We start from the raw sequence: 25,290 nt of genomic DNA, 5'->3' as shown, positions 1-25,290 counted from the left end.
TGGGTTGAATTCCATTTGCCACTTCTCTGCTTAGCTCTGCAATCTCTCAATGCTCCAATGTGATCTACGATAATTGGGGTTATCCGTGACTCCACAAACCTTCATGTCATCTGCAAACTTACTAACCTACCCTTCTACTTTCTCATCCAAGTAATTTATAGAAATCTCAGAGCAGGAGACCCAGAACAGATTCCTGTGGAACACCGCTGATTACCAAACTCCAGGCAGAATACGCTCATCTACAACCACCCTCTGCCTTCTGCAGACAAACCAATTCTGAATCCACATAGTCAACTTTCCCTGGATCCCATGCCTCCAGTCTTTCTGAATGAGCCTATCATGGAGAACCTTATCAAACAGCGTACTAAAAGCCACAAACACCACATCTACTGCCCTAGCTTCAGCAATATGCTTTGTCACATCCTCAAAGAATACAATCAGGCTCGTGAGACATGACCAGCCCCCCACAAAACTATGCTGACTCCCCTATTCAGGCTATGCTTCTCCAAATGCTCGCAAGTCTTGTCTCTAAGAATTTTCTTCAAAAATTTGCCTACCACTGAAGTAAGACTCAAAATTCCCTTGGTTACACCTACTTCTTTTCTAGAACAAAGGAATACTCTAACACTCTCCAGTCATCTGGTATTACTCCTGTGGCCATTGAGGACACAAAGATCATTGCCAAAGGTGCAGCAATCTCTTCCCTCAGTTCCCATAGTAACCTAGGGCATATCCTGTCCAGCCCCGGGACTTACCCCCACCCCAACTCCAGGCATGTCTCCTCGCTTAACCCTGATCTGTCCTACCTTCGCTCCAGTCATGTTCCTGTTCTTCACATACGTGTAAAACAATCTGGGCTTTTCCTTAACCCTACTCACCTAGGATTTCTCATGCCCCCTTTTATCGCTTCTAAATCAATTCTTCAGCTCTTTCTTGACCACCTTGTTACCCTCTAGTCCTGTCTGATCCTTGCTTCCTAAACCTTCTTTCTTCTTCTTGATAAAATGTTTCACATCTTTGTCAACCATGGCTACACTCTTAGTTGCCTCAATGGCACAAAGCTAACCAGAACCCCGGGCAAGTGCTCCCTAAACAACATCCACATTTTCATTGTGCATTTCCCTGAGAATATCTGTTCCCAATTTATGCTCCCAAGTTCCTGTCTAATAGCATCGTGATTTCCCCTCCCCCAATTAAATATTTTCTTATACTGTGTGCTCCTAACCCTGTTCAAGGCTACAGTAAAGGTCAGGGAATTGTGTTTCCGAAATGCTCACCCACCAAGAGGACTGACACCCGACCTGGTCTGTTGCCTAGCACCAGATCCAGTATGGCCTCTCCTCTAGTTGGCATGTCTACATAGTGTAATGAATCACTCCTGGACACATCTAACAAATTCCACCTCATCTAAATATTTTACACTAAGGACATGCCAATCAGTATGAGGGAGGTAGAAGTCACCCATGACAACAGCCCTGTTATTTGTGTACCTTTCTAAACTGGGGCCCCTGTTCCCTTTCCTACAGTTTTGCTCTCATCCCCTCTCCTGAACAGTGAGACCCAAGTAGCCTCCACATTCAATAGATCATTCTCTATTTCTGCCAATTCCAGAAAGAATCCACCAACAGATACGTGTTCCCTTCCTTCCAGTATTCGGAAGGGTTTGTTCTCCCTTCTCCAATTGCTCTCTTTCACAGAGCACTTTCCCATAAGGAGAAGCAACACCTATTATTTTACATTGTCCCTTCACGCCAAATTAATGGTCCCAGTCTATTAATGAAGATGCCATTTACTTGCATTCCTTCCAGCGTAATGTTCTGCATTCCATACACAAATGTGGCTTACTCAGCAGTGGAGAAAGCAGGTGTAGCTAGTTACTGCAACACTATGAATTTCAAGTTTGACACATTAGAACACAGGACAGTACAGCACAGCACAGGAACAACCCTATGACACATGAAGTCTCTGTCAAACGCAATGCCAAATTAAACTGAAACTCTTCTGCTTGCACGTGATCAATAGCGCCTCATTCCCTGCATATTCTTGTGTTTGTCTAAAACTTGTTAAACTCCACTATTGACTCTGCTTCCACCACTACCCCAGGCAGCACTGACATTTCTACCCTGGGAGAAAGATTCTGACCATCCACCCTATATATGCTCTCATTATTTTATAAACTTCTACCAGGTCACCCCCACCCCAGCCTCCAACATTCCATCGAATAGAACCCAAGTTTGTCCAACCTCTCCTACAGCTCATGCTTTCTAATCCAAGAGCATTCTGGTAAACCTCCTCTGTACCGTCTCCAAAGCCTCCACATTCTTCCTGTAATGAAGCAACTGGAAGTGCACACAATACCCCAAGTGTGATGTTATAATACTTGTATATAATTCATATGCTTTAGTACATTTCATATTAATGTTTCATACTAAGTCACCATCTCAGTCTGATCTTTGTGGCCTCCTACTCTGTTCCAATGAAGCCAAATATAAGCTACCCTATTTCTAATAATTCCTGAAAAAGAATGTCCTTCATTTTGCCTGACCTTTGTTCTGCAACTCTAATTTCCACTCACAGATAGGCTCTCAGTAAAAGGCAAACTCCGTGCACGTGGATCAACTTACATTAAGAATACAAGATCACAAACAAGAGGAAATCTGCAGATGCTGGAAATCCAAGCAACACACACCAAATGCTGGAAGAACTCAGCAGGCCAGGCAGCATCTATGGTAAAAAGTACAGCCAACCTTTCTACATGTCTATCCTATGTGGTGAAGAATGAATGGCCTGTGCAATAAGCAGGATATTTAAGCAAAATTAAAATGGGTAGAAAGGCAGAATTTTGGGAGGAACTCCCGGGATTTCCTTACATTAATCATCAGAGATATTAAACTACCTCCAACTTGTTGACGCAAAGAACTTACTCATTACTCAGAAGTTCAAACAATGGAAGCTACTTGTTGCTTCAGTCAACTGATCTGCAAAAAAAAAACCCCCACCCTGCTGAAACTCTCCATTCTTCCTGGCAGACTATCTATTGTCTCAGTTTGAGAGGAAAAATTCAACTACCTACATAGGGGTGGGTTTGCAGGGATAGTTGGAAAACTGCTGCTTTATTGAAAGGTGTTCTCTTTCATAGAAGGGCTTAAACCAGGATTTCAACTGCCTTTCCAGATGGATGGAAAATATTTAGTTTCAACAACAATGCACCAATAGAAAATTTCCCCAGGATAGTTACATTTAACATCTTGATTGTTACTTACAGCTCATCTTAGCTGAATAATATTTGATGGATCAAACTACATGGATCTCCAGGTACTCTCAATAATTTTCCCTTCAAAATTTTGCTTTGTTGTCAATTTATTTTCCAAGTTAACTTTGATGTTGATTTAAATTCCTTGACTTTGAATATCTAAGTAGCAAATTTCTTAATGGTTTATAGATTTCTGTTTTTTTTATTACAGCTTAGACACTTATAATTACTAATGAAGCAATGTTCCTCCTCTGGAGAACCAGCAGAATAATTAGAGATTACTTTTAATGGTCAGAAATAATGTTGCAGTTGCATTTTGTTTATCAGTCAGCAATACGTAGAATCAGAAGTGTGAAAATTAAAAGTCTAATTAGTTTTGTTACCCTTAACAGAAGAGTCAATATTACAAGTAAAATGGGATTAAATTCACCTAATTTAATCAATGAGGACAGGAGAGGTTCCAGAGGATTGGAGGGTTGCAGATGCTGTTTCCTTATTCAAGAAAGGGAGTAGAGACAGTCCAGGAAATTATAGACCAGTGGGTCTTACCTCAGTGGTTAGTAAGTTGATGGAAAAGATCCTGAGAGGCAGGATTTATGAACATTTGGAGAGGCATAATATGATTAGGGATAGACAGCATGGCTTTGTCAAAGGCAGGTTGCGCCTTACTAGTCTGATTGAATTTCTTGAGGATGTGACTAAACACATTAACGAAAGTAGAGCAGTAGATGTAGTGCATATGGATTTCAGCAAGGCACTTGATAAGGTACCCCACACAAGGCTTATGGGATCCAAAGGGACCTTCTTTTGTGGATCCAGAATTGGCTTGCCCACAGAAGGCAAAGAGTGGTTGTAGACGGGTCATATTCTGCATGGAGGTCGGTTACCAGTGGTGTGCCTCGGGGATCTGTTCTGAGACCCGTTCTCTTCGTGATTTTTATAAATGACCTGTATGAGGAAGTAGAGGGATGGGTTAGTAAATTTGCTGATGTCACAAAGGTTGAGGGTGTTGTGGATAGTGTGAAGGGTTGTTAGAGGTTACAGTGGGACATCAATAGGATGCAAAACTGGGCTGAGAAGTGGCAGAAGGTGTTCAACCCAGCTAAGTGTGAAGTGGTTCATTTTGGTAGGTCAAATATGATGGCAGAATATAGTATTAATAGTAAGACTCTTGGCAGTGTGGAGGATCAGAGGGATCTAGGAGTCCGAGTCCATAGGACACTCAAAGCTGCTGCGCAGGTTGACTCTTTGGTTAAGAAGGCGTACAGTGTATTGGCCTTCATCAACCATGGGATTGAGTTTAAGAGCCGAAAGGTAATGTTACAGCTATATAGGACCCTAGACAGACCCCACTTGGAGTACTGTGCTCCGTTCCGGTCGTCTCACTACAGGAAGGATGTGGAAACTATAGAAAGGGTGCAGAGGAGATTTACAAGGGTATTGCCTGGATTGGGAAATATGCTTTATAAAAATAGGTTGACTGAACTCCGCCTTTTCTCCTTGGAGCGATGGAGGATGAGAGGTGACCTGATAGAGGTGTACAAGATGATGAGAAGCACTGATCGTGTAGATAGTCAGAGGCTTTTTCCCATGGCTGAAATGGCTAACATGAGAGGGTACAGTTATAAGGTGCTTGGAAGTAGGTACAGAGGCGATGTCAGGGGTAAGTTTTTTGTTTTTTTTATGCAGAGAGTGCTGAGTGTGTGGAATGGGCAGCGGGCGACGGTGGTGGAGGCGGATACAATAGAGTCTTTTAAGAGACTCCTGGATAGGTACATGAAGCTTAGAAAAATAAAGGGCTATGGGTAACCTTAGGTAATTTCTAAAGTATGTGTTCAGCACAGCATTGTGGGCCGAAGGGCCTGTATCGTGTTGTAGGTTTTCTTCTATGGTTTCTTCTCTAACTAAGCAAATGGAGACAAATGGAAAAATGGAAAGCTATGTGTGTTCAAGCTAAAACTCAAGTTTGTCATTTCAATCATACCACGTGTACTGCAAAATGAAACAACGTTCCTCTGGACTAAGATGCACAACATAGTATGCATAACTCACACTAAACAAAGTAATATTACTACAAAATAAATGAATAATAAGCTGCACTTACACCATAAGTTCAAAAGTAAACAGTGTAACACTCAGGCACTTCACATGTGGTGAGTTGTGGGTAATGGCAGGGAGTTCAGTAGTCTCAGGGCCTGGAAGAAGAAGCTGCTTCCCATCCTAGCAGTCCTTGTTCTAATGCTACAGTACTTGTTGCCAGATGGTAGGGAACCAAAGAGATTTAGGACCGATGGGAGGGATCATTGCCAATACTAAGGCTCCTGCATATGCAGCACTCCTGGTATCTTGGATGGGTGGAAGAGAGACCCCACTGATTTTGTCAGCAGTCCTCGCAACCCTTTGAAGGGTCTTCCAGTCAGTTGGCTTGCAATCCCCGTATCCGAGAGTGATACGGCTGGTCTCAATGGTGCTCCTGTGAAAATTGATTGGAATGGGAAGGAGAAAGGGAAGCCTTGCTTGCCTCCATCTCTTCAGGAGGTGAAAACACTGCTGTGCTTCATTGACTAAAGAGGTGGTGTTGAGGGACCAAGTGAGATCATCCATTATGTGCACTTACAGAAATGTGCCGCTCCTAACTCCTTCCACGGAGGAGCTGCTTATGTGCCATGAGGAGTGGTCAGCTTGCACGTTCCTAAAGTCTGCAATCAGCTCTTTGGTCTAGTCCATATTGAGACTCAGGTTGTTGTGCTCACAATCTTCTAGCTGCTCTACTTCCTCTCTGTATGCCATCTCATCCTTCTTGTTGATGAGGTCAACCGCTGTTGTGTCATCTGCAAACTTGATGATTCGGTTGGCAGTGAATCTAGCAGTACAGTCATGCGTCAGCAGCATGAACAACAGTGGGCTGAGCACACAGGGGGTGACAGTACTCAGCGTGATGGAGCTAGAGATGTTGCTGCCAACACAGAGCAACAGCAGCCCTTCTGTCAACAAGTCCAAGTTCTAATTACAGAGAAAAGTGTTGAGACCCAACAAGGACAGTTTACCCACCAGCTTCTGAGAGATGATCAGGCTGGTTGATAAACAGTACCCTAGCATATGAGGCAACATTTTCCAGGTGAGATAGGATGGAGTGGAGGGCAGGGGGCTATGGCATCATCAGTGGATAGATTTGAGCAATAAGCAAACCAGAAAGGGTCATATGTGGCAGAAAGATGGGGACTTAATGGAATTCATGATCAGCAGCTCAAATCACTTCATTATTGTCGAGGTCAGTGCTATTGGATGGTAGTCATTAAAGCAGGTTACTATCGACTTCTTAGGCACCAGGATGCTGGTAGCTGCCTCGAAGCCTGTGGGGTCAGTGGACTGTTCCAGAGAGATGTTGAAATTGTCTGTTACAATCTCTGTTAGCTGCACAGTTCCTCATCACCCAACCAGGTACATTATCAGGCATCTTTGCATGGTGTTGATTCTGGCTAGAGTCCTCCGCACATCAGCTGTGGCCAAGCAGAATGCCTGCTCCTCCGGGGGGAGGGGGGGAGAGAGGCCTTCCTCGTCAGCACATCACTCTGTGCATCAAACCACGTGTAAAAGACATTCAGCTTAGCTTGTCAGAAAAGAGAGATGTCACTATCGTTAAATCACAGGGTTGACTTGTAGTCCACTATAGTCTGAATGCCACATGCATGTGGGAAACAGATGCATATTCTCTGTGAATAATCCTGTTTTGCTTTCCCTGATGACACAGGAGAGCACAGGTCTTACTGACCTGAGAGTCCTCATAGCCACTGATCCGAAGACAGGATCCCAATGTCTCAGCAGTGCCTGGACTTCTGCTGTCAACCATGGTTACTCATTTTCCCTCACAGATGTGTTTAATAATAATGTTGTCCTCAATTTACTTCTCTACATAGGCAGACACAGATCGCACATATTCACTAATGTTAATGTGATGGTCATCAGTAGCCAGTAGGCAGGGTTTTCAAAACAGTCCTGCAATTCTGATGTTGCTCCTTCTGGCCAGGTCTTTATCTCCTTTTGAATTGGTTTGACTCAGCAGTCTATGCAGGACTTAACAAAGGCCATAAAACACTGGAGCAGAATTAGACCATTTGAACCATCGAGTCTGCTTCACCGTTTGATCATTGCTGATCCATTTCCCTTTCAATCCAATTCTCCTGCTTTCTCGCCATAACCTTTCACACCCTGACTAATCAAGTAGTGAGAAGGCAGTTGGGGAAGGGGGTGGAAGAGTGGGAAGTGTTAGAGTGTGGTTGCTGAGGAAAGGGGTCTGGACAAGTGTGCTTTTCTATCCAGGCATGCAGATGAATGTGTGCGGGTGAAATTGTGTCCACTTACCCCTGTGCACTTCGAACTCCTCCCCCTTACTACTGGATCAAGATTCCATGCTGGCAAAGCAAGAGCCATCTCATAAATAAAGAATTCGTACACAGGTATTCTCAGTACTGGAGTAGAAGCAAATTGTCTTTGACCTTGAGGAGCTGACAGACCGTGGTGGGGGGGGGGGGGGGGGGGAGAGGAGAGAGAGGGAGCCTGCAGTATTTTATGAAGAACAGGGTTGTTGGTTGCCTTTTGCTGATTATAGAAGATCAAATTGTACTGTTAACTCTCCATAGGTGCTGCCTGAGGGGTAAATATTTCAAGCACTGTTTTTAATGCAGCTTCTACAATGTTTTTTGTAACAAAGCTCCTACGTCTTCCCCCTCTTTCTCTAACTGGTTTTAATCATCTCCTGTTCAATCCAATCATCCGTGATTAGCAAGCTTTCACATCTCCTCTCAGCAGCTGTGGCTACTATTGGTGCCATTCAGTTTCCTTGGTCTCCACACCATCCCATCATTGCCCCTGTTCTTTCCACACCTGCCTATTCTCTGCAACACAAATCATGTCTAATTCACATTATTAACCTAAAACATCAACTCGATTTCTCTCTTCACAGATGCTAGCTGGCCTGCTGAGTATTTCATTCTAGGCCTCATTTTTTTTTTAAACTTCTGAGCCTTTATCTGAAAGATTGAGTGCTACATTTGTTTAGCTCATAAAAGTGAGTGTACTTTGAAAATAATACCATAGCTGTGAAACTACCTGTCCCTTCATTAAGAAAAATAATTCAATGCATCTGTTTTACACTCTCTCCTGAAGGAAATTCATTCTCTCTAGCAGGGAATCAACTGCCCAAAGCACTCCATTAGGATAATGCATATCATTTTTATTCACCCACAAGATAAAAAAAAACATATTATCCTCAAAGAGAAAGGTGATTTGAGAGTTCTCTATACCTTCTGCAACAAATCCTCTGGAACAAGGGCTCCCCAGGTTACAAATCATCAGACTTTTGGAATTTGACTTTACGCAAATTCCCCACACAATTTGGATGGCATGAGGTGGTCAATGAAATGAAATGAAATTATACCAAATGTATAGAGTGAAATGTTGCGGGTTAGAAAACAAAAATTTGGCTGCTGGACAGTTCTGAGGAAAGGAATCCTTACCTAACATGGCGACTGTCTGTAATTACATTCCGAGACAATGCTATAGATAAGGGACATCAACACATAGCCAACTAACTGCTCTCGCACCTTGTCAGGTAGCATAGTGCTGCAGTTAGCAGAGTGGAGTCTCTCCCACATAACAAAGGTATTCAAGGTTAGTAAATGAACTGTGAACTCTATGTTCATGAGTGATAAAAACTAGGTAGACCAGATGGAAGCAAGGGAAGAATTCATAGGAGATTCATGGCTAGCGCAAACTCTACAAGACATTGGAGCAGAATTAGGCCTTCCGGCCCATTGGGTTTGATTTATTTTCTCTCTTGAATGGACCTCTTATACAACAAGATGGACTCTTGGCCTCACAACCTATCTCATGATCTTGCACTTTATCGTTTGTTGGCACTGCACATTTTTGTCAGCTTTTACACTTTGTTTTGCTTTGTTATTTTGCCTGAATTGTACAATAATCTAGTCTGTTTAAATAATCATTTCACTGTACATGTAACTATAATAAACCAATCCTTTCAAACCCATACTCCTGCCTTCTCTCTGCAACTTTTGACACCTTTACTAGTTGAGAACCTATCAACCTCTGCTTTGAGTATAACTAATAACTTGGCCTCCACAGCGTTTGCGGCAATGAATTCCACAGATGCACCATTCTCCAGCTATAGAGATTCCTCACCTGTTTATTCTGAGGCTGTGTCCTCTGGCCCTACACTCTCCCACTATCAGAAACATCCTCTCCAATTCAGTCTTTCACTATCCAGTAGGTTTCAATGAAATTTCCCCACCCCCATTCTTTTAAACTCCAGTGAATACAGGCCCAGAGCCATCAAATGCTCCTCATACATTAACCCTTTCATTCTTGGGATAATTTTCGTAAACTTCAAGATATTCTCCAATGTCAGTACATCATTTCTATAGCTGTGGCCTAAACCTGCTCACAATACTCCAGATGTCAGCCAGTGTCTTATAAAGTCTTTTGAGCCAAAAGGTTCTGCATTTGTGCCGTATTATTTTGATAATAAATTTAATTTGAACTTTGTAGGACTACAGCAACAGGGAAGTGCTGATATCCTGCTCAAGGATGCCAGTCGCATTCACTACTTGGGATGCCCTTGGCCGGCTCTGCAGGAACTGCAATGGTTAGGATGCTGGGGAAACAAATTCTTTCCGTATGAACCCACAGAGCTCCTGAACTGTCAAGTATTGTACACAGGTAGAGAAAACTAAATGTTGTAAAGAGACCATTGCTACCAGGCTGTAATTTTTAGAATCTAAGACAAAAAATACAAGGGTATTACTAGAAATGAGGACAAACAAGCAAGTTAAATATACAATTTAATTTGTTTATTCATAGCAAATATCTTTAAGGTATTTCACAGCCGAGTGTACTATAAAATGCAGAACACTACACCATGCATTAATGAGATCACTAAACACAAAAACCCACAGAGACCTCAAGTTAACCCAAGAGCAACATATGAATTAATTTAAATCCCCCAACTACCAGTGTCTGCTTTGAACTGTTAAAATGCATCCCAAAATGTTCATTAGGAGAAAAGCGCACTTACCAGTTTGATTGCTACATACTCATTCGTGTAGAGATTTTTACCTGAAAAAGGAAAAAAAAATCAGAATATTCTTCTCAGACACACAAGCATTTACATATGCTTCTCTACAGTCAGCATAGTCACGAGATAGCATATTAAAAACAATGCATCTAAAAAAAAAATCAGTAAAACTTATGTTCCTTCATAGGGTAAGAGGGGCTATTTTGTCTCATTAATATTGCCAAAGTGACTATTTGACTCAATCAAATAGACTGAAGAAATAAGTCAGTGCAACAGCATAGCAGTCAATGCAATGCGTTACAGTTCTGGTGATCACCCTTCCAAGTTCAATTCCGACTGTTGCCGATAAGGAGTTTGTATGTTCTCATAGGTTTCCTCCACGTACCCCAGTTTCCTCCACATTCCAAAGACATACAGATAGGGTCAGTGAGTTGTGTGCATGCTTTGTCGGCGCCAGAAGAGTGTGGTGACAATTTCAAACTTTGCACAGCACAATCCTCAGACTGTATGATGTTGACACAAAACAATGCACTGCATGTTTCAATGATTTGACGTATGTGACAAATAAAATGAATTTTGAATCTTTGCTGACTTTAGCCTTACAGATCCTACAAACCAGTATGTGACTAAGAGGGTGGTGCATTACCAGGATATTAAGCCTGGAGATGACTATTTTGACATGTCTGAGAGGTATAATATCATATGACTGGATGACATGAAAGGTGTCCAGGCATCACTGGGATCTTCAAGGAATCTAGCCAGAATAACCTGATATATCATGATGCAGATGGCCAATCCACAGGAGGCATTAACTGGGATTTGAAGTTGTATCAGTTTTCCCACAAACTGAAAGGTCAGCATGGGAGAAGGAAACATCACACTATTAGTATATATCAAGATCTCTTCTAACTTGGAGAAAATACCATGAAGGCAATGCAGAAGAGTTTTCAGTCTGCACCTGACCTACAAGTGCCTGACAGGCAATATCACAGAAACTTTATCCTGCACATAACTGAAGATTACAACTGCACAGTCAGAAAAAAAACAGCAGCCATCGTCCAGAGGAGTAACCCAGCCAGTTCCATCATGGCCAAAACTTTTCCCACCATCTAGAACATCGTTGTGTGCAGTGCATTAAGGCAGCAAGGACCCTCTTTATCCATTACAAGCTCTCTTCTCATTACTACCGTCAGGGAGCCTAAAGACCATACTCAATTCAGAAACAGCAAAAATCCCTTCCACAAAAATTATGAATGGTCCATGAACACCATCTCATTATTCAGGTCACACAAGGGAAATTGCACTTCTTAAACTTATTCAACCATGTTTCTATTAACATAAAATGCACGGAACCATTGTGTGACCCAAAGATGCAACGCACTAGCATAAACTGGAAATTAGCTCTCATTATTCCCATGATAATTTAATAATCTACTTACACATTCCTCATACAGGCTTATAAACTAACCAATCCTCGGAATACAAATACGCTAAGCTTCCTTGGTATTTTATCTACCTCTGAAACATTTTAAAGACAATTGAAAGACATAGCAGAGAAATCCCACTTCCAAAAGTCAAAGCTGTGAGGGGGATTAATGCATTTCTGTATGCAAGAAACATTTATGAATACTAAAAATGAAATAACCTTTTCAAAATTATAAACATTTAAAAATTATTGGCAAAAAGCATCAAAACTCTAATAATTAAAAACATTAAATAAAGCCAAATGGAAAAGGAGCATGCTTTCCCTTTTGTATCCTTCATAACCCAGTGAAGTTGCGCCCATTCCACAGACCCAAAGCCAGGTGGAACCAAGTCCAGCAGTGAAATATACTAACTGGCATGCCACCTAGTACTGCTTAGGAACTTTCAAACCTCTGTCTTTCTGTGAAGGCTCTAGATTTGCCAATATGCAGATAAGTACATATGCTGGCACCCCTTGGGAACTTGTGACATTTACCAACAAAAAAAATTGAGGCCTATATCACAGAGGAAGATAAAGGAAGGGCAATAAAGGTGAAATGGTAAAAAAAAAACAGTATGGATGCTGGAAATCAAACAAGAACAGAAATTCTTGCAAAAACTCATCAGGTCAGGAAGCATCTGTGGGAAGAGATTTGAAACTGTGATCCTTTGTCAGCCGGGGTTAGCAAGCAATGAGTGGAACCAGATGAGGAAGAGGTGATGGGTAGATGGAACCCGGTCATCCTGTGCATGAATAAACAATATCCACAATGGCAATATTAGTCTCCGAAAGTTATCCAGATTTGGCATCAATGGGAGTGGGTCTGAATTTATTTCTTTAGATGTACAGCACGTTAACAAACCCTCCAGGTAGAGAGCCCACAACGTCCAATCAAACATGTAACCTACAAATCCGTACGTCCCTTGGAGTGTTTGAGGAAAGCAGATCTCCTGGGGGAAACCTGCGTGGTCAGAGGAAGGAAATGTACCAACTCCTTACAGATAGCAGCGTACTTGAACCCTCCCAGGTCGCTACCGCTGTAATAGTTAGGCTAACTGCTACACTAACTAGTCAAATCAATATTTAATTGATTTATGAACCAGTTAGGTAAACGTGTGTTTGTGCATTTGTGTATGCATGTCTTGGGAACAGAAAAGGAGATGTAATTCTGGAGAGCTCCTTTGCTTCCTTGTAAAATCTAGATAAATCAGAGAAAAACTCATTTCAATTTACCTTGTAAACATTGAGAAGCCCCAATATCCAAATCAATAAGTAGCTACAGATTCCTATTGACCTATCTTCCAGTACCCAGATGAAAATAATGCCACTATTTAAAGTATTTTTTAAAAATTGTGAATGACAATAGAACCAGTCTGATCATTGAAAAAGATACAAATCCTCATGAGGGTCTTCAATCATATATCTAAAAGTATGACATACAAGATGGGTTAGACAGAGAGGAATTCTTGCAATGACCTGATAGGCTTTTAAAAAAAGTGTGTTTTCTAATAAATGAAACAGTTTCCAGAGCAAAAACCAAGCTGCAAGAAGGCCTGTCGATGTTTCAGGTTGGGGCCCAGCATCAGAACTGGGAACGTGGAGGAAAGATGGCCAGTTTGGGGGAGGGGTGGGGGACAAGGCAGGGGATAGATGGAACTCAGTCAGGGAGATAATGGGCAGCTGGAACCAGGTTTAGAGGGGGTAGAGTGGGGCATAATGGGGAGGGGTGCTGTTGGGAGACAGTAGCAGTGGATGTTATATGAGAGGAAAGGGGAGCAGATGGAGTCAGAGGGAAGGGTGGAAGTAGAGGCTAAAAGGTGATAAATGGAGGCAAGAGGCCGTAGGTGCTGCAAACACCACTTGGGTAGTTAACAACCCCGACGGCGTGAACACTGAATCTTCCAATTTCAAGTAACCAATACTCCCTTTCTCCTTGCTAAACTGCTTTCTCTATGACTCACTAATTCTCTTTCTTCCTGATCTACCTAGATTTTTTCATTCACTTCTCTCCTCCGGGACCCTGTCACTTTTTTTTATTTCTCTCCCCTATCTGGTTCCATCTGGCTGTCACCCACACACGTTACCTAGCAGGTCTCCTATCCCCTCTTCCACTGGTTCCACCTGCCTATCATCCCTCCTCAATCTGGTCCCATTAATCATCGTTTCCCACCCTTCTGCCTCCACAAAAGCTGCCAAAACCGACATTCAGCCTAAATGGTCTATGGTCCAAAAAAAGCCTCCTTGCATCCTTCAAGAACTTTCACAAATGATTGACTCTGAAATATAATTATAAGTAGCTGAGACTGAAACAACAGCTGTCCAATATTTCTGTACCATTTCCCACCTACAGTTAATCATGTAATTGAATTTATGTAGTTGCTGGATTCTGCTGACAGAATGCATAATGAAAGTTTCTGCAGATACCTCTCGCTAGACAATAAGACGTGACCATCAACAATTACAACACACTGTAACATCACTTTTACCTAATATGCACAAAATATATTGCAAAAACTAAACATTCAATACAACACAAGGTAAAATCACTGAACAAAAACACACTGTAGCTTAGTTGTAATAGTTCTGCAATGCGATCCCATGACTATAAAAATGTCAAAAGATGATTACAACTTAAGGCCTTTTGTGTCAAAATATTGCAACTGGAAGCAATTAAAATGTACAAAGGAGCAACCTTGGGCACATCAAGGCAACACTACACTGCAATACTAACAAAGTGCTGCATTGTCAGAGGACCAGTTTTAAACAAGGTTTGATTAGCCTACTGTGTTGTGCTTTAAACATTCATCCAATGATCCTATAGATATTAACAAACATGATCCCCTGGCTGTTCTTGCTAACAAGCCTTGACAAAAAAGCAGCTAATGGAAAACTGCTTGTCATTACTCATTGATCCAGAGCTCTTGCTATGTTTTTTTTCTTGCCAATGTTCATTGCAGTTAGACTAATTCATTGGTTGTAAACAATAGCTACATTACTATTGAAATACCAGGTCTTTACGTTAACCATATAGAAAATGTCATTTCCACCATTTCATTATTAATATCCCTGTCTGACAGGACTGACCATCATAATATCCCCAGCCCAGATGTGGATGTTTATTTTGTTCAGTATCTTTACATTCTATTTGTCTGATTTCACCATAAGTGCTACTAAAAAAAATCTGTGTCTTAACATCCCACGTTCCACACTCACTGCAAGCTGCTCACTGCAGATCTACTCATTACTTCTATTATAAGTATTCTACTCTTAAATCTAAATTCCCTGCTGCATTGTTATTCTCCCTCATCGCACAGTGTAACGATCTGGTCTGTATGAATAGTATACAAGACAAGCTTTTCATGGTATCATCATACATGCAATAATAAACCAATACCAAAAGTTTGCTTTCAAGCTGGAAATTTGGTTTAAAAAGGATTCAGATGATTTTGGGGAAATTTTATTTGGAATAAGCTATCACAAAATCATGAACACAGCTGGAGGGGCCTGTGAACATAGCTCAAAGCCTGTGAATCAGGTAGCTATATCACAGACATGACCATCTCTGCGAAACCAAAGGCAAAGCTTGATTGCAAAGAGCTTGCCAAGGATTTTGTTGCATTCAGGACATGACACTATTGTGCTCTTCTGGCTCTCACAGTATCATCGTGTCCAACTTCCTGACCCACAGACATCAAGGAAAAGTGAGGGAAATGAGACTTGCAAAACAAGTCTCTATGCAGCATTCAAAATGGGCCCTCTCCCCCGGAGGGGTGGGGGGGGGGGGGGAGAGACATGAACTGATTGGCAAAGCTTAGATTCAGCTGACTCAGTTTAGGGGGTGGTGGGAACAGTCTAATTGCAAATTGGGTAGGATGGCTGGGAACTGGTGAATGCCAGTTTATCCATAGAGCTCTTGGAGTCCAGCAGCACGTTGGCCTTCACAGCTGTGTTGCTAATCATTAACACAAGAAAATGTGCAGATGCTGGAAATCCAAAACAACACACAGAATGCAGGATCTACAGAGGGGAATAAACAGCTAACATTTCAGGCCAAGACCCTTCCTTCATCAGGACTGGAAAGGGATCAGAAGCCCCCAAAAAAGTGGGGGACAGGAAGTGAGAACAGCAGGAACAGGGTGGTGACTGGTAAATCCAGGTGAGAGGTGAAAGTCCTGGGGTAGGGGAAACAGTGGGTAACAGGGCCACAATGATGAAGGGAAAATGGAGGCGGGGGAGGAAGAAAGGCGGAGGAGTGATTATCAGAAGTTAAGAGAATTGATGGCTTATGCCACCTCGTTGGAGACTACCAAAATGGAATATTAAGTGTTGCTCCTCCTTGGCTGCATTGTGGCAGTGGAGGAGGCTGGACAGACATTCCAGTGTGGGACTCAATGGCCAACTACTTTAATTCCACTTCCCACTGTTGACCTTTCATCAGAACTGGAAAGGCTGGTTAGCTGAAATCACGAAAACCACTGTTGAGTTGTGATAGCTGTAACAGGCCTAGTTGGAAGATGGGGTTTGTGGACAAGAGTAAAAGTGGAATGGAGAATGACCGGCAAGTGAAAACTCAGGCTCCATCCTTGCAGACACAGGGGTGTTCCACAAAAGCGTCAGCCAGGCTTGAGCCTCTCCAAGTGCAGAGCACTGAATGCTGTGCATTTAGTTGGAGGTACAAGTGAATTGCTGCTTCACCTATTTGGATGCCCAGATGGTAGGAAGCAAGAGGTGAAAAGACTTGATACTCAAAGATATTCTTTCCCCAATTTGATTGTCAGATCCATGCAAAAAATTAACATTGCTTTTTTGCAAGTCTCCATTAGTCTTTGTGCATAAGTATGCTTATGTCAGAGGTCGTAGGAGGGGAAATAGCAACAGCTTCTTTGATTTCTTATATCCACTGCAATCAGAGCTAAAATCTTTAAGTACTGTCCCAATTCTGTTCAATGTTTTTTCTTCCTCCAACTTTCATTTCTTCATTCTGCATTTTCCCCCAAATATTAATATTTCCCATATACAGTGGATTCCAGTAATTGGACTGCCATTGGTAATCGGAGCAGCTGCTTATTTGGGACAACAGAAAAACTAATTGAGAAAATTAGCTGGGATTCCCTTCATTTATTTGGGACACTGTGCTGCTTAATTAGGACAGGAGACTATTGCCGAACAACTATTGCTAGTTGTGTACGCTTGTGTTCAAAAAAGTGTTATTTGTCAGAGAGTTGGTGAGAAATAAACAGCAAGACAATCCGAAACTGTTTTGCTCACCACAGACTCAAGAATTCAGGCTTGGAGATGCCAAAAATGGCCGGGAATGAAAATGAAACAATTTCACTACTTAAACAAGTTAGGAATTATGAATAGTTTGAAGGTATCGACAATCTAGAACATTACAATGGAAGTGCAGATTTGGAAGATGCAAGCATCTAAAGCGTTGTACAAAGGCTGATTTTGCTCATAACAGTTAATTAAAAGAAAACTGCAGCAAACACTGGATGAATTCCTCTGTTGAGAACTACTAGGAACTAATACACAGTTTTACAGAACAGTAGTATTGGTAGTGTTCTGTAATGCATTTAAATACATTAGCATAGTGGATAACACAATGTTAATATAGCTCTGTGTTTCGGTGTTCAGAGTTCAATTCCAGACCCATTCTATAAGAAGCCTCTGTACATCCTCCCCATCGAATACGCAAACTTGCTCCAGGTCCTCTGGTTTTCTCCCACAATCCAAAGATGTACTTAAGTAGGTGAATTCATCATTGTAAATTGTCCTGTGATTGGTTAGGTTAATTGAGCTTGTCAGGGTTGCTGAGGCAGTGTGGCTCAAAGTTATTCAGCTAAATGGTAGTTTGCTATTTTTAATACTTTTTAAACTATTTTCATGAAACTTCAGCTAATTGGGCAGCTGCATAATTGGGTCAAATTGTACTGGTCCTGATGTGTCCCAATTAACCAGAATCCAAAGAGAGACTGTGCGAATGAATGAGTGTGTCGAGATTATATATATCATCACGTACTTTTCTATCTCACAGGCCATCATCAATTAGAAACAAGTATAACCGGTTGTTTTGGGGGGGGGGGGGGTCAAAGTTCCTTTTCCATTTTGTGTGGGGGGGGTTGATGATCAGAATGCTGTTCATTTTTGTGCGGGGAGGGGTGGGATTGCAGTTCCTCTCTGAACAACTTTCATGTTCTTTCTTTGCTTTGTGGCTATCTGGAGAAGACAAATTTCAGAGTTGTATATGGATATGTGCTTTGATAATAAATAAATCTTTGAAGAAACTGTTTATACAGAAACCTTGGCCCCTCTATGTCCCTGCATTTGTGAATGGCTGATGTTTTGGTGTAGAGCAGGGGTTCCCGACCTGGGTCCATGGACCCCTTTCTTAAAGTATTAGTCCACATAGAGGGAGGTTTACTCTGTATTCAATCCTTTATCTCCATGTCACCTTCCTTGTGTTGGTGTAGCGTTTTCTTTCCAAAATAACTTTAAGAACATCAACCATAAAACACTGCTGAGAATGAATCACCCAGTATCCAGAAATTAAAAGTCGGGGGTTTGATGGAATATTCTCAATTTGCCTGGATAAATATGGCTCTAACAATTCTGAAGCACAACAGCATTCAGGGCAAAGTAACCTGACTGATCGATGCCCATCCAACACCCTAAATATTAACTCTCCCCTTCGCCAGTACATGCTGTAGCCAGTGTGCATTATCCACAAAATAAACTATAGTTACTCAGTAAGGTTGTTCCAACACCACCTCTCAAACCTATAATCCCCACCATCAAGTGGATAGATTCACGAGGAACACCACTGTTCTTCTCCAAATCAAACTCCATTTTGACTGGCACCACCACTGGGTCCAAATACTGGAAATGATTACAAACTACGACCTACAGGTTCACTTCCAAGGATTTTTTTTTTTTAACAACTCTTGCCTCTAGTTTTCTGTAAATGCCTGTAAGAAAATGAATCTCACAGTATGTGAATGGCAACAATAAATTTTACTTTGACTTTCGAATATCTAACCATAATATTGTGGAAATACCTTCTGCGGATGACTACAGCAGTTCAAGGTGGTGGTTCATTACTACCTCAAGTGTAATTTGGAAGAGCCTTGCCTGTAATTCCCAAATCCAAAAAAAAGAATACATTTGAAACCCTTGAGTGAGAGATCAAAGCTATCCTGCTTCAAGCAGTAGTTCTTACCCCTTATTCCACCAAAGATGACAACGGATCTCCACACAAAGCCTTAGCAGCTAACGTCAAAAGTTCAAAGCAGAAGCCACAGGCACAAGTCCATACAACAAAGCAGAATTTATCCAAAAACTCAAACTATTCTCACAACCTGCAGCGATCATGCCCATTGATAAACACCTAAAAAATGCCTTTTTACTGAAACTACTAATGATTTTTGCATAGCTTCTCCAAATCATCATCTTTCCCAATGCCATTACTATTGATGAATATTTTGAGGGTGTTGGCCATTTCAGCTCCAATGAGTTTTTAAAAAAAATCTAAGGGAGAGGGTCACAGTTCTTATTTTTTGTTGAAGTTCATCATCAAACATTTCCATGAGATGTATTTCAGACATTGTACATATATATCATACAAACCCCATTTCCAGAAAAGTTGAGATATTTTCCAAAATGCAATAAAAACAAAAATCTGTAATATGTTAATTCACGTGAACCTTTATTTAACTGACAAAAGTACAAAGAAAAGATTTTCAATAGTTTTACTGACCAACTTAATTGAATTTTGTAAATATACACAAATTTAGAATTTGATGGCTGCAACACACTCAACAGAAGTTGGGACAGAGTTAAAATAAGATTGAAAAGTGCACAGAATATTCAAGTAACACCAGTTTGGAAGACTCCACATTAAGCAGGCTAATTGGTAGGTGAGGTATCATGACTGGGTATAAAAGTAGCACCCATCAAAGGCTCAGTCTTTGCAAGCAAGGATGGGTCGTGGCTCAACCCTTTGTGCCAAAATTCATGAGAGAATTGTTAGTCAGTTCAAAAGGAACATTTCTCAACGCAAGATTGCAGAGAATTTAGGTCTTTCAACATCTACAGTACATAATATTGTGAAAAGATTCAGAGAATTCAGAGACATCTCAGTGTGTAAAGGGCAAGGTCGGAAACCACTGTCGAATGCGCGTGATCGAGACCTTAGGCGGCACTGCCTAAGAAACCGTCATGCTACTGTGACAATTATAGCCACCTAGGCTTGGGAGTACTTCGGAAAACCATTGTCACTTAACACAGTCCGTCGCTGCATCCAGAAATGCACCTTGAAACTGTATTACGCAAGGAGGAAGCCATACGTCAACTCTATGCAGAAACGCCGGCGAGTTCTTTGAGCCTGAGCTCATCTCAGATGGACTGAAAGACTGTGGAACTGTGTGCTGTGGTCAGATGAGTCCACATTTCAGCTAGTTTTCCGGAAAAAACGGGCGTCGAGTTCTCCGTGCCAAAGATGAAAACGACCATCCTGATTGTTATCAGCGAAAGGTGCAAAAGCCAGTATCTGTGATGGTATGGGAGTGCATCAGTGCCCACGGCATGGGTGAGTTGCATGTATGTGAAGGTACCATTGACTCTGAGGCGTTGTTGGCTCAATTTAGTGAGTTTTCTGGGTATAAGTTAAATCTTAATAAGAGTGAATTGTTTCCTTTGAATAGACAGGTCCCAAGTTATGGAAATTTACCTTTTAAATTAGTTAATGACTCTTTTATTTACTTAGGGATTAAAATCACAAAAAACCATAAAGAATTATTTAGGTTTAATTTTTTACCCTTAATTGATCAGATTAAAGGCTTGTTTACGAAGTGGTCACCATTATCTTTATCTCTGATAGGTAGGATTAATGCTATTAAGATGGTTATTTTACCTAAGTTTTTATATATTTTTCAAGCGGTACCAACTTTTATTCCGAAATCTTTTTTTACTAATGTTGATTCAAAAATTTCCTCATATATATGGCAGAATAAAAATCCCAGGTTAGGTAAAATATACTTACAGAAGACAAAGAAGGAAGGTGGGTTGGCATTACCTAATTTCAGATTTTATTATTGGGCAGTTAATATTAGATATTTGTTATGTTGGTTGAAAGACTGGGATGGATCTTTTGGCCCTCATTGGGTGAGTTTGGAAATTAAATCGGTACCAGGTTATGCTCTGGGTTCTATTTTAGGGACTTCTCTCCCTTTTGCTCTTTCTAAATTGCCAAAACGAATTGACAACCCGATAGTTAAACATACTTTACGTATATGGTTTCAATTTCGGAAATTTTTCGGGTTGACTCAATTCGTTTTAAATATTCCTATTGTATCTAATTGCTTTTTCCACCCTTCAATTATAGATCAAGCTTTTTTGGCTTGGAAAACTAAGGGATTACTAAGATTTTCTGATTTATTTTTGGACAATTGTTTTATGTCTTTTGAGCAATTATCTAATAAATATAATTTGCCTAGATTTCATTTTTTTAGATATTTACAGGTTAGGCATTTTTTAAGTACGGTACTTCCTACGTTTCCAAATTTTGTGTCTTCAGATATTTTGGAGAGTTTGTTTGAATTAAACCCTTTTCAAAAAGGGCTTATATCAAAACTTTATAATATAATTATGAAGATATGTTCAGAGCCCCTTAATAAGACAAAAAATGATTGGGAAAGAGAGCTTCATCTTATTATTCCTATTGAGAATTGGGATAGAATTCTTCAATTAGTTAATACATATCTATATGTGCCAAACATTCATTAATACAATTTAAGGTCATACATAGGGCCCATATGTCCAAGGATAAATTAGCTCATTTTTATTCTTATATAAACCCTATTTGTGATAGATGTCAATTTGAAATCGCGTCTTTAACTCATATGTTTTGGTCATGTCCGCTTTTGAAAAAATATTGGAAAGATATTTTTGATATTATCTCTGCGGTATTGAACATCGATTTACAACCCCATTCTATTACCGCAATTTTTGGTTTACCAATGATGGACTCACTTCATTTATCTTCTTCCGCCTGTCAAATGATTGCATTTCTCACTTTGATGGCTAGAAGATCTATTTTGTTGAATTGGAAGGAAATTAATCCTCCCACTGTATTTCATTGGCTTTCTCAAACTATGTTATGTTTAAATTTAGAAAAAATTAGAAGTGATGTATTCGATACTTCTATTAAATTTGAAAAGATATGGAGACCATTTATTCAATATTTTCATATGATGTAATATGACCCTGTTCCAAGCTTATTGGATTTTCCAGCTTTAATCTTATTTATGTTGAGAGGATCGGAGTTGACGACACTGATGATTATGTATTCTTGTGAGATATTATAAACAGCCCTTTTTTTTCTTTTTCTAGTTTTTCTTTTTTTTTTCTTTTTTTTGCTTCTTTTTTCTTCTTCATTAGCTATTAGATTAGTAGTTTAGTCAATTTTGCAAATTTTTTTTTCTTTTTTCTGTTTTTTTTTATCATATATTATGAAATATCTAGATTTACCTTGTTCATACATATACTGTATGGTTCATGTTTTGGGAAAACTCATTTATACTGTAATCATTGCTTATGTATTCTTTCATGTGTAATGGGAATTTGTATGTTTGTAATCCCTTTATTAATATATCAATTGTATTTTGTTCATAATATTATTAATACTAATAAAAAGATTGAAAAAGAAAAGAAAAGACTCTGAGGCGTATATTAGGATTTTAGAGAGACATACGTTGCCATCAAGGCGACGTCTCTTCCCGGGACATCCATGCTTATTTCAGCAGGACAATGCCAGACCACATTTTGCACAGGCTACAACAGCGTGGCTTTGTAGACACAGAGTGCGTGTGCTTGACTGGCCTGCTGCCAGTCCAGATCTATCTCCTATTGAAAATGTATGGCGCATCATGAAGAGGAGAATCAGACAACGGAGATCATAGACTGTTGAGCAGCTGAAGTCTTATATCAAGCGAGAATGGACAAGATTTCCAATTGCAAATCTACTACAATTAGTATCCTCAGTTCCTAAACGATTAAAAAGTGTTATTAAAAGGAAAGGTGATGTAACACGTGCCTCTGTCCCAACTTTTGTTGAGTGTGTTGCAGCCATCAAATTCTAAATTTGTGTATATTTACAAAATACAATTAAGTTGGTCAGTAAAACAATTGAAAATCTTTTCTTTGTACTTTTGTCAGTTAAATAAAGGTTCACGTGAATTAACATATCACAGATTTTTGTTTTTATTGCATTTTGGAAAATATCTCAACTTTTCTGGAAATGGGGTTTGTATAATTATATATATCTATCACAAATCTCCGCAAAGTATTTATCTGAGGTATACACTTATAGAAAAGAGTGGAAAGAAAAAACAAGCAAAAGGAAAGAACTATGTACAAGTAGGGAGTGATCTCTTTTTTTTACAACATATTCATTGATTTGTGAGAATAAAATCAGGCCTATGAGGCATTATGTAGTTAAACCATTTTTTCCAATATGTATCAAATTGTTCTAGCTTATGATTATCAGATGCTGTTATCTTCTCCATTTTGTGCATTAACATAGTCCATTGTCTTACCTTTTGCTGATGAATGTGAGACCATGTCAGTTTACAAACCATATTTTTAAGCAGCCAGTCTCCTGCTGTGAGCCCATGCTCTGTAGACAGGACTGTTTGTTTACATAGCTGCCTTTTTAATTTAAAAACTGATTACCGCTTGTCATTTGCATTCCAACAGGTTTGGAAGACTGGCTCTCACTTCTATATAATTCTGACTATCCACATAATTCCATTACTCCTGACTAATCCCTGATATTTAGGATTAACAAGAAGTGCTTTTATAAATGATAATACACCCCACAGGACTGGCAGCTACAACACAAAGCATTTGTTCAGTCATCACAACTAACATATTAAAATGCATGCTTGGTATTTAGAGGAACAGATGTACAAACTCAGATTTTATATAGATGTGGCAACTTAAACTCAGTGCCATATTGCAATTGGTTAAAATTATCTGGATAAACAACAGCGAAGATTTTCAATGCATCTTCAACAAGTTGTCATCCAGTTGTCAAGCACCTAATGAACATCAAATCAGATCTTGTATGAAAGAATATCAGAAAATATTGCAGTAAGACGAGGTCAGCTAACCCTTCGAGCCTGGCCCACCATTCAATATGATCATGACTCTCTCTTTTCTGTGCCAGTACCACATCACCCTTAATTCCCTAATCTTTCAAACAGTTACCTACCCCTTCTTCAAATATCTGGACTGATTCAGCCTCCACAACCTGTGGGGTAGAGAATTCCAGAGATTAACTGCTCTCAGAAAAGTTGTTCCTCAGTTTTATGCCATATGTGTCTGCTGACACCCTCACTAGTGGAAGCATCTCAACATCTACCCTGTATTATTTGAAGTTTAAAAGAGCAACTGGCAATATTATTCTACATTTCATTAAAAACAGCCTTCATTCTTTTAAACTAAAAATAATACAGCTCTAACTTCATATACAGCCACCTTCATATATACCAGAGTAATTAACTGACACAATCTCTTCAATACAGCCTCCAATTACAGTATAGTTTCTTAAATAGGGTGACTAAAATTGCACAGTACTCTTGGTGTGGCCTCACCAGTGCCATGGATTCTTGCTGTCTATCTCTAAACTCCATGCCCTTTATAATAAATGCCAATATGCCATCTGCGTTCTCAAGTACTTGCTACAGCTGCACACTAACCTGCTGTGTTTTATGTACAAGAGCACCGGGATCCTTCTGTACTCCACTCATTTGCAATCTCTTCCATTTAGATCTACCTTTTGATTCCTCTAATTAAGATGCAAGATCTCATACTTTCCCACATTAAACTCCATTTGCCAAGTTTCCAGCCATTCACTCAACTTATCTATATGCGGTGGCAGAGTCCAAATATCCTTATCCAGCACAACATCCCACCTATTCTACAGAGGGACCTGGAAATGCAAATCCATAGTTTCTTGAAAGTGGCATCACAGGCAGACAGAGTTGGAAAGATAACTTTTGGCACATTGGCTTTCAAAAATTAAAGTACTGAGTAGAGGAGTTGGGATGTTAAACTGAAGTTGTCTCAGACATTGTTGAGGCCTAATTTGGAGTATTGTGCACAATTCTGGTTACCTACCTACAGGAAAGATATACAGTGCCTATAAAAAGTATTCACTCCCCTTGGAAGTTTATAAGTTTTATTGTTTTACACCATTGAATCACAATGGATTTAATTTGGCTTTTTTGACACTGATCAACAGAAAAGACTCTTCCGTGTCAAAGTGAACACAAATTTCTACAATTGGGCTAAATTTATTACAATTATTAAACACAAAATAATCAATTGCACAAGTCCCTTAATCAGTATTTAGTAGATACACCTTGGGCAGCAATTACAGCCTTGAGTCTCTATCAGCTTTGCACATGTGAACACCGC

General features: G+C 40.1%; 1 protein-coding gene across 2 annotated transcripts in view; it reads right to left on the bottom strand.

The window, feature by feature from the left end:
- The window catches only part of LOC140714142 (casein kinase I-like), a 195,196-nt gene that overhangs the window by 94,727 nt on the left and 75,179 nt on the right, over positions 1 to 25,290 (bottom strand). For both annotated transcript variants that reach the window (XM_073024968.1, XM_073024969.1), the window contains exon 3: positions 10,347 to 10,387. In XM_073024968.1, the coding sequence (XP_072881069.1) occupies positions 10,347 to 10,387 (41 nt within the window). The remainder of the gene's footprint in view (positions 1 to 10,346; positions 10,388 to 25,290) is intronic.

This window comes from Hemitrygon akajei, chromosome 21 (genome assembly GCF_048418815.1).
Source record: "Hemitrygon akajei chromosome 21, sHemAka1.3, whole genome shotgun sequence".
Classification (NCBI taxonomy): Eukaryota; Metazoa; Chordata; class Chondrichthyes; order Myliobatiformes; family Dasyatidae; genus Hemitrygon; species Hemitrygon akajei.
This window is presented reverse-complemented; position numbering and strand designations above follow the sequence as displayed.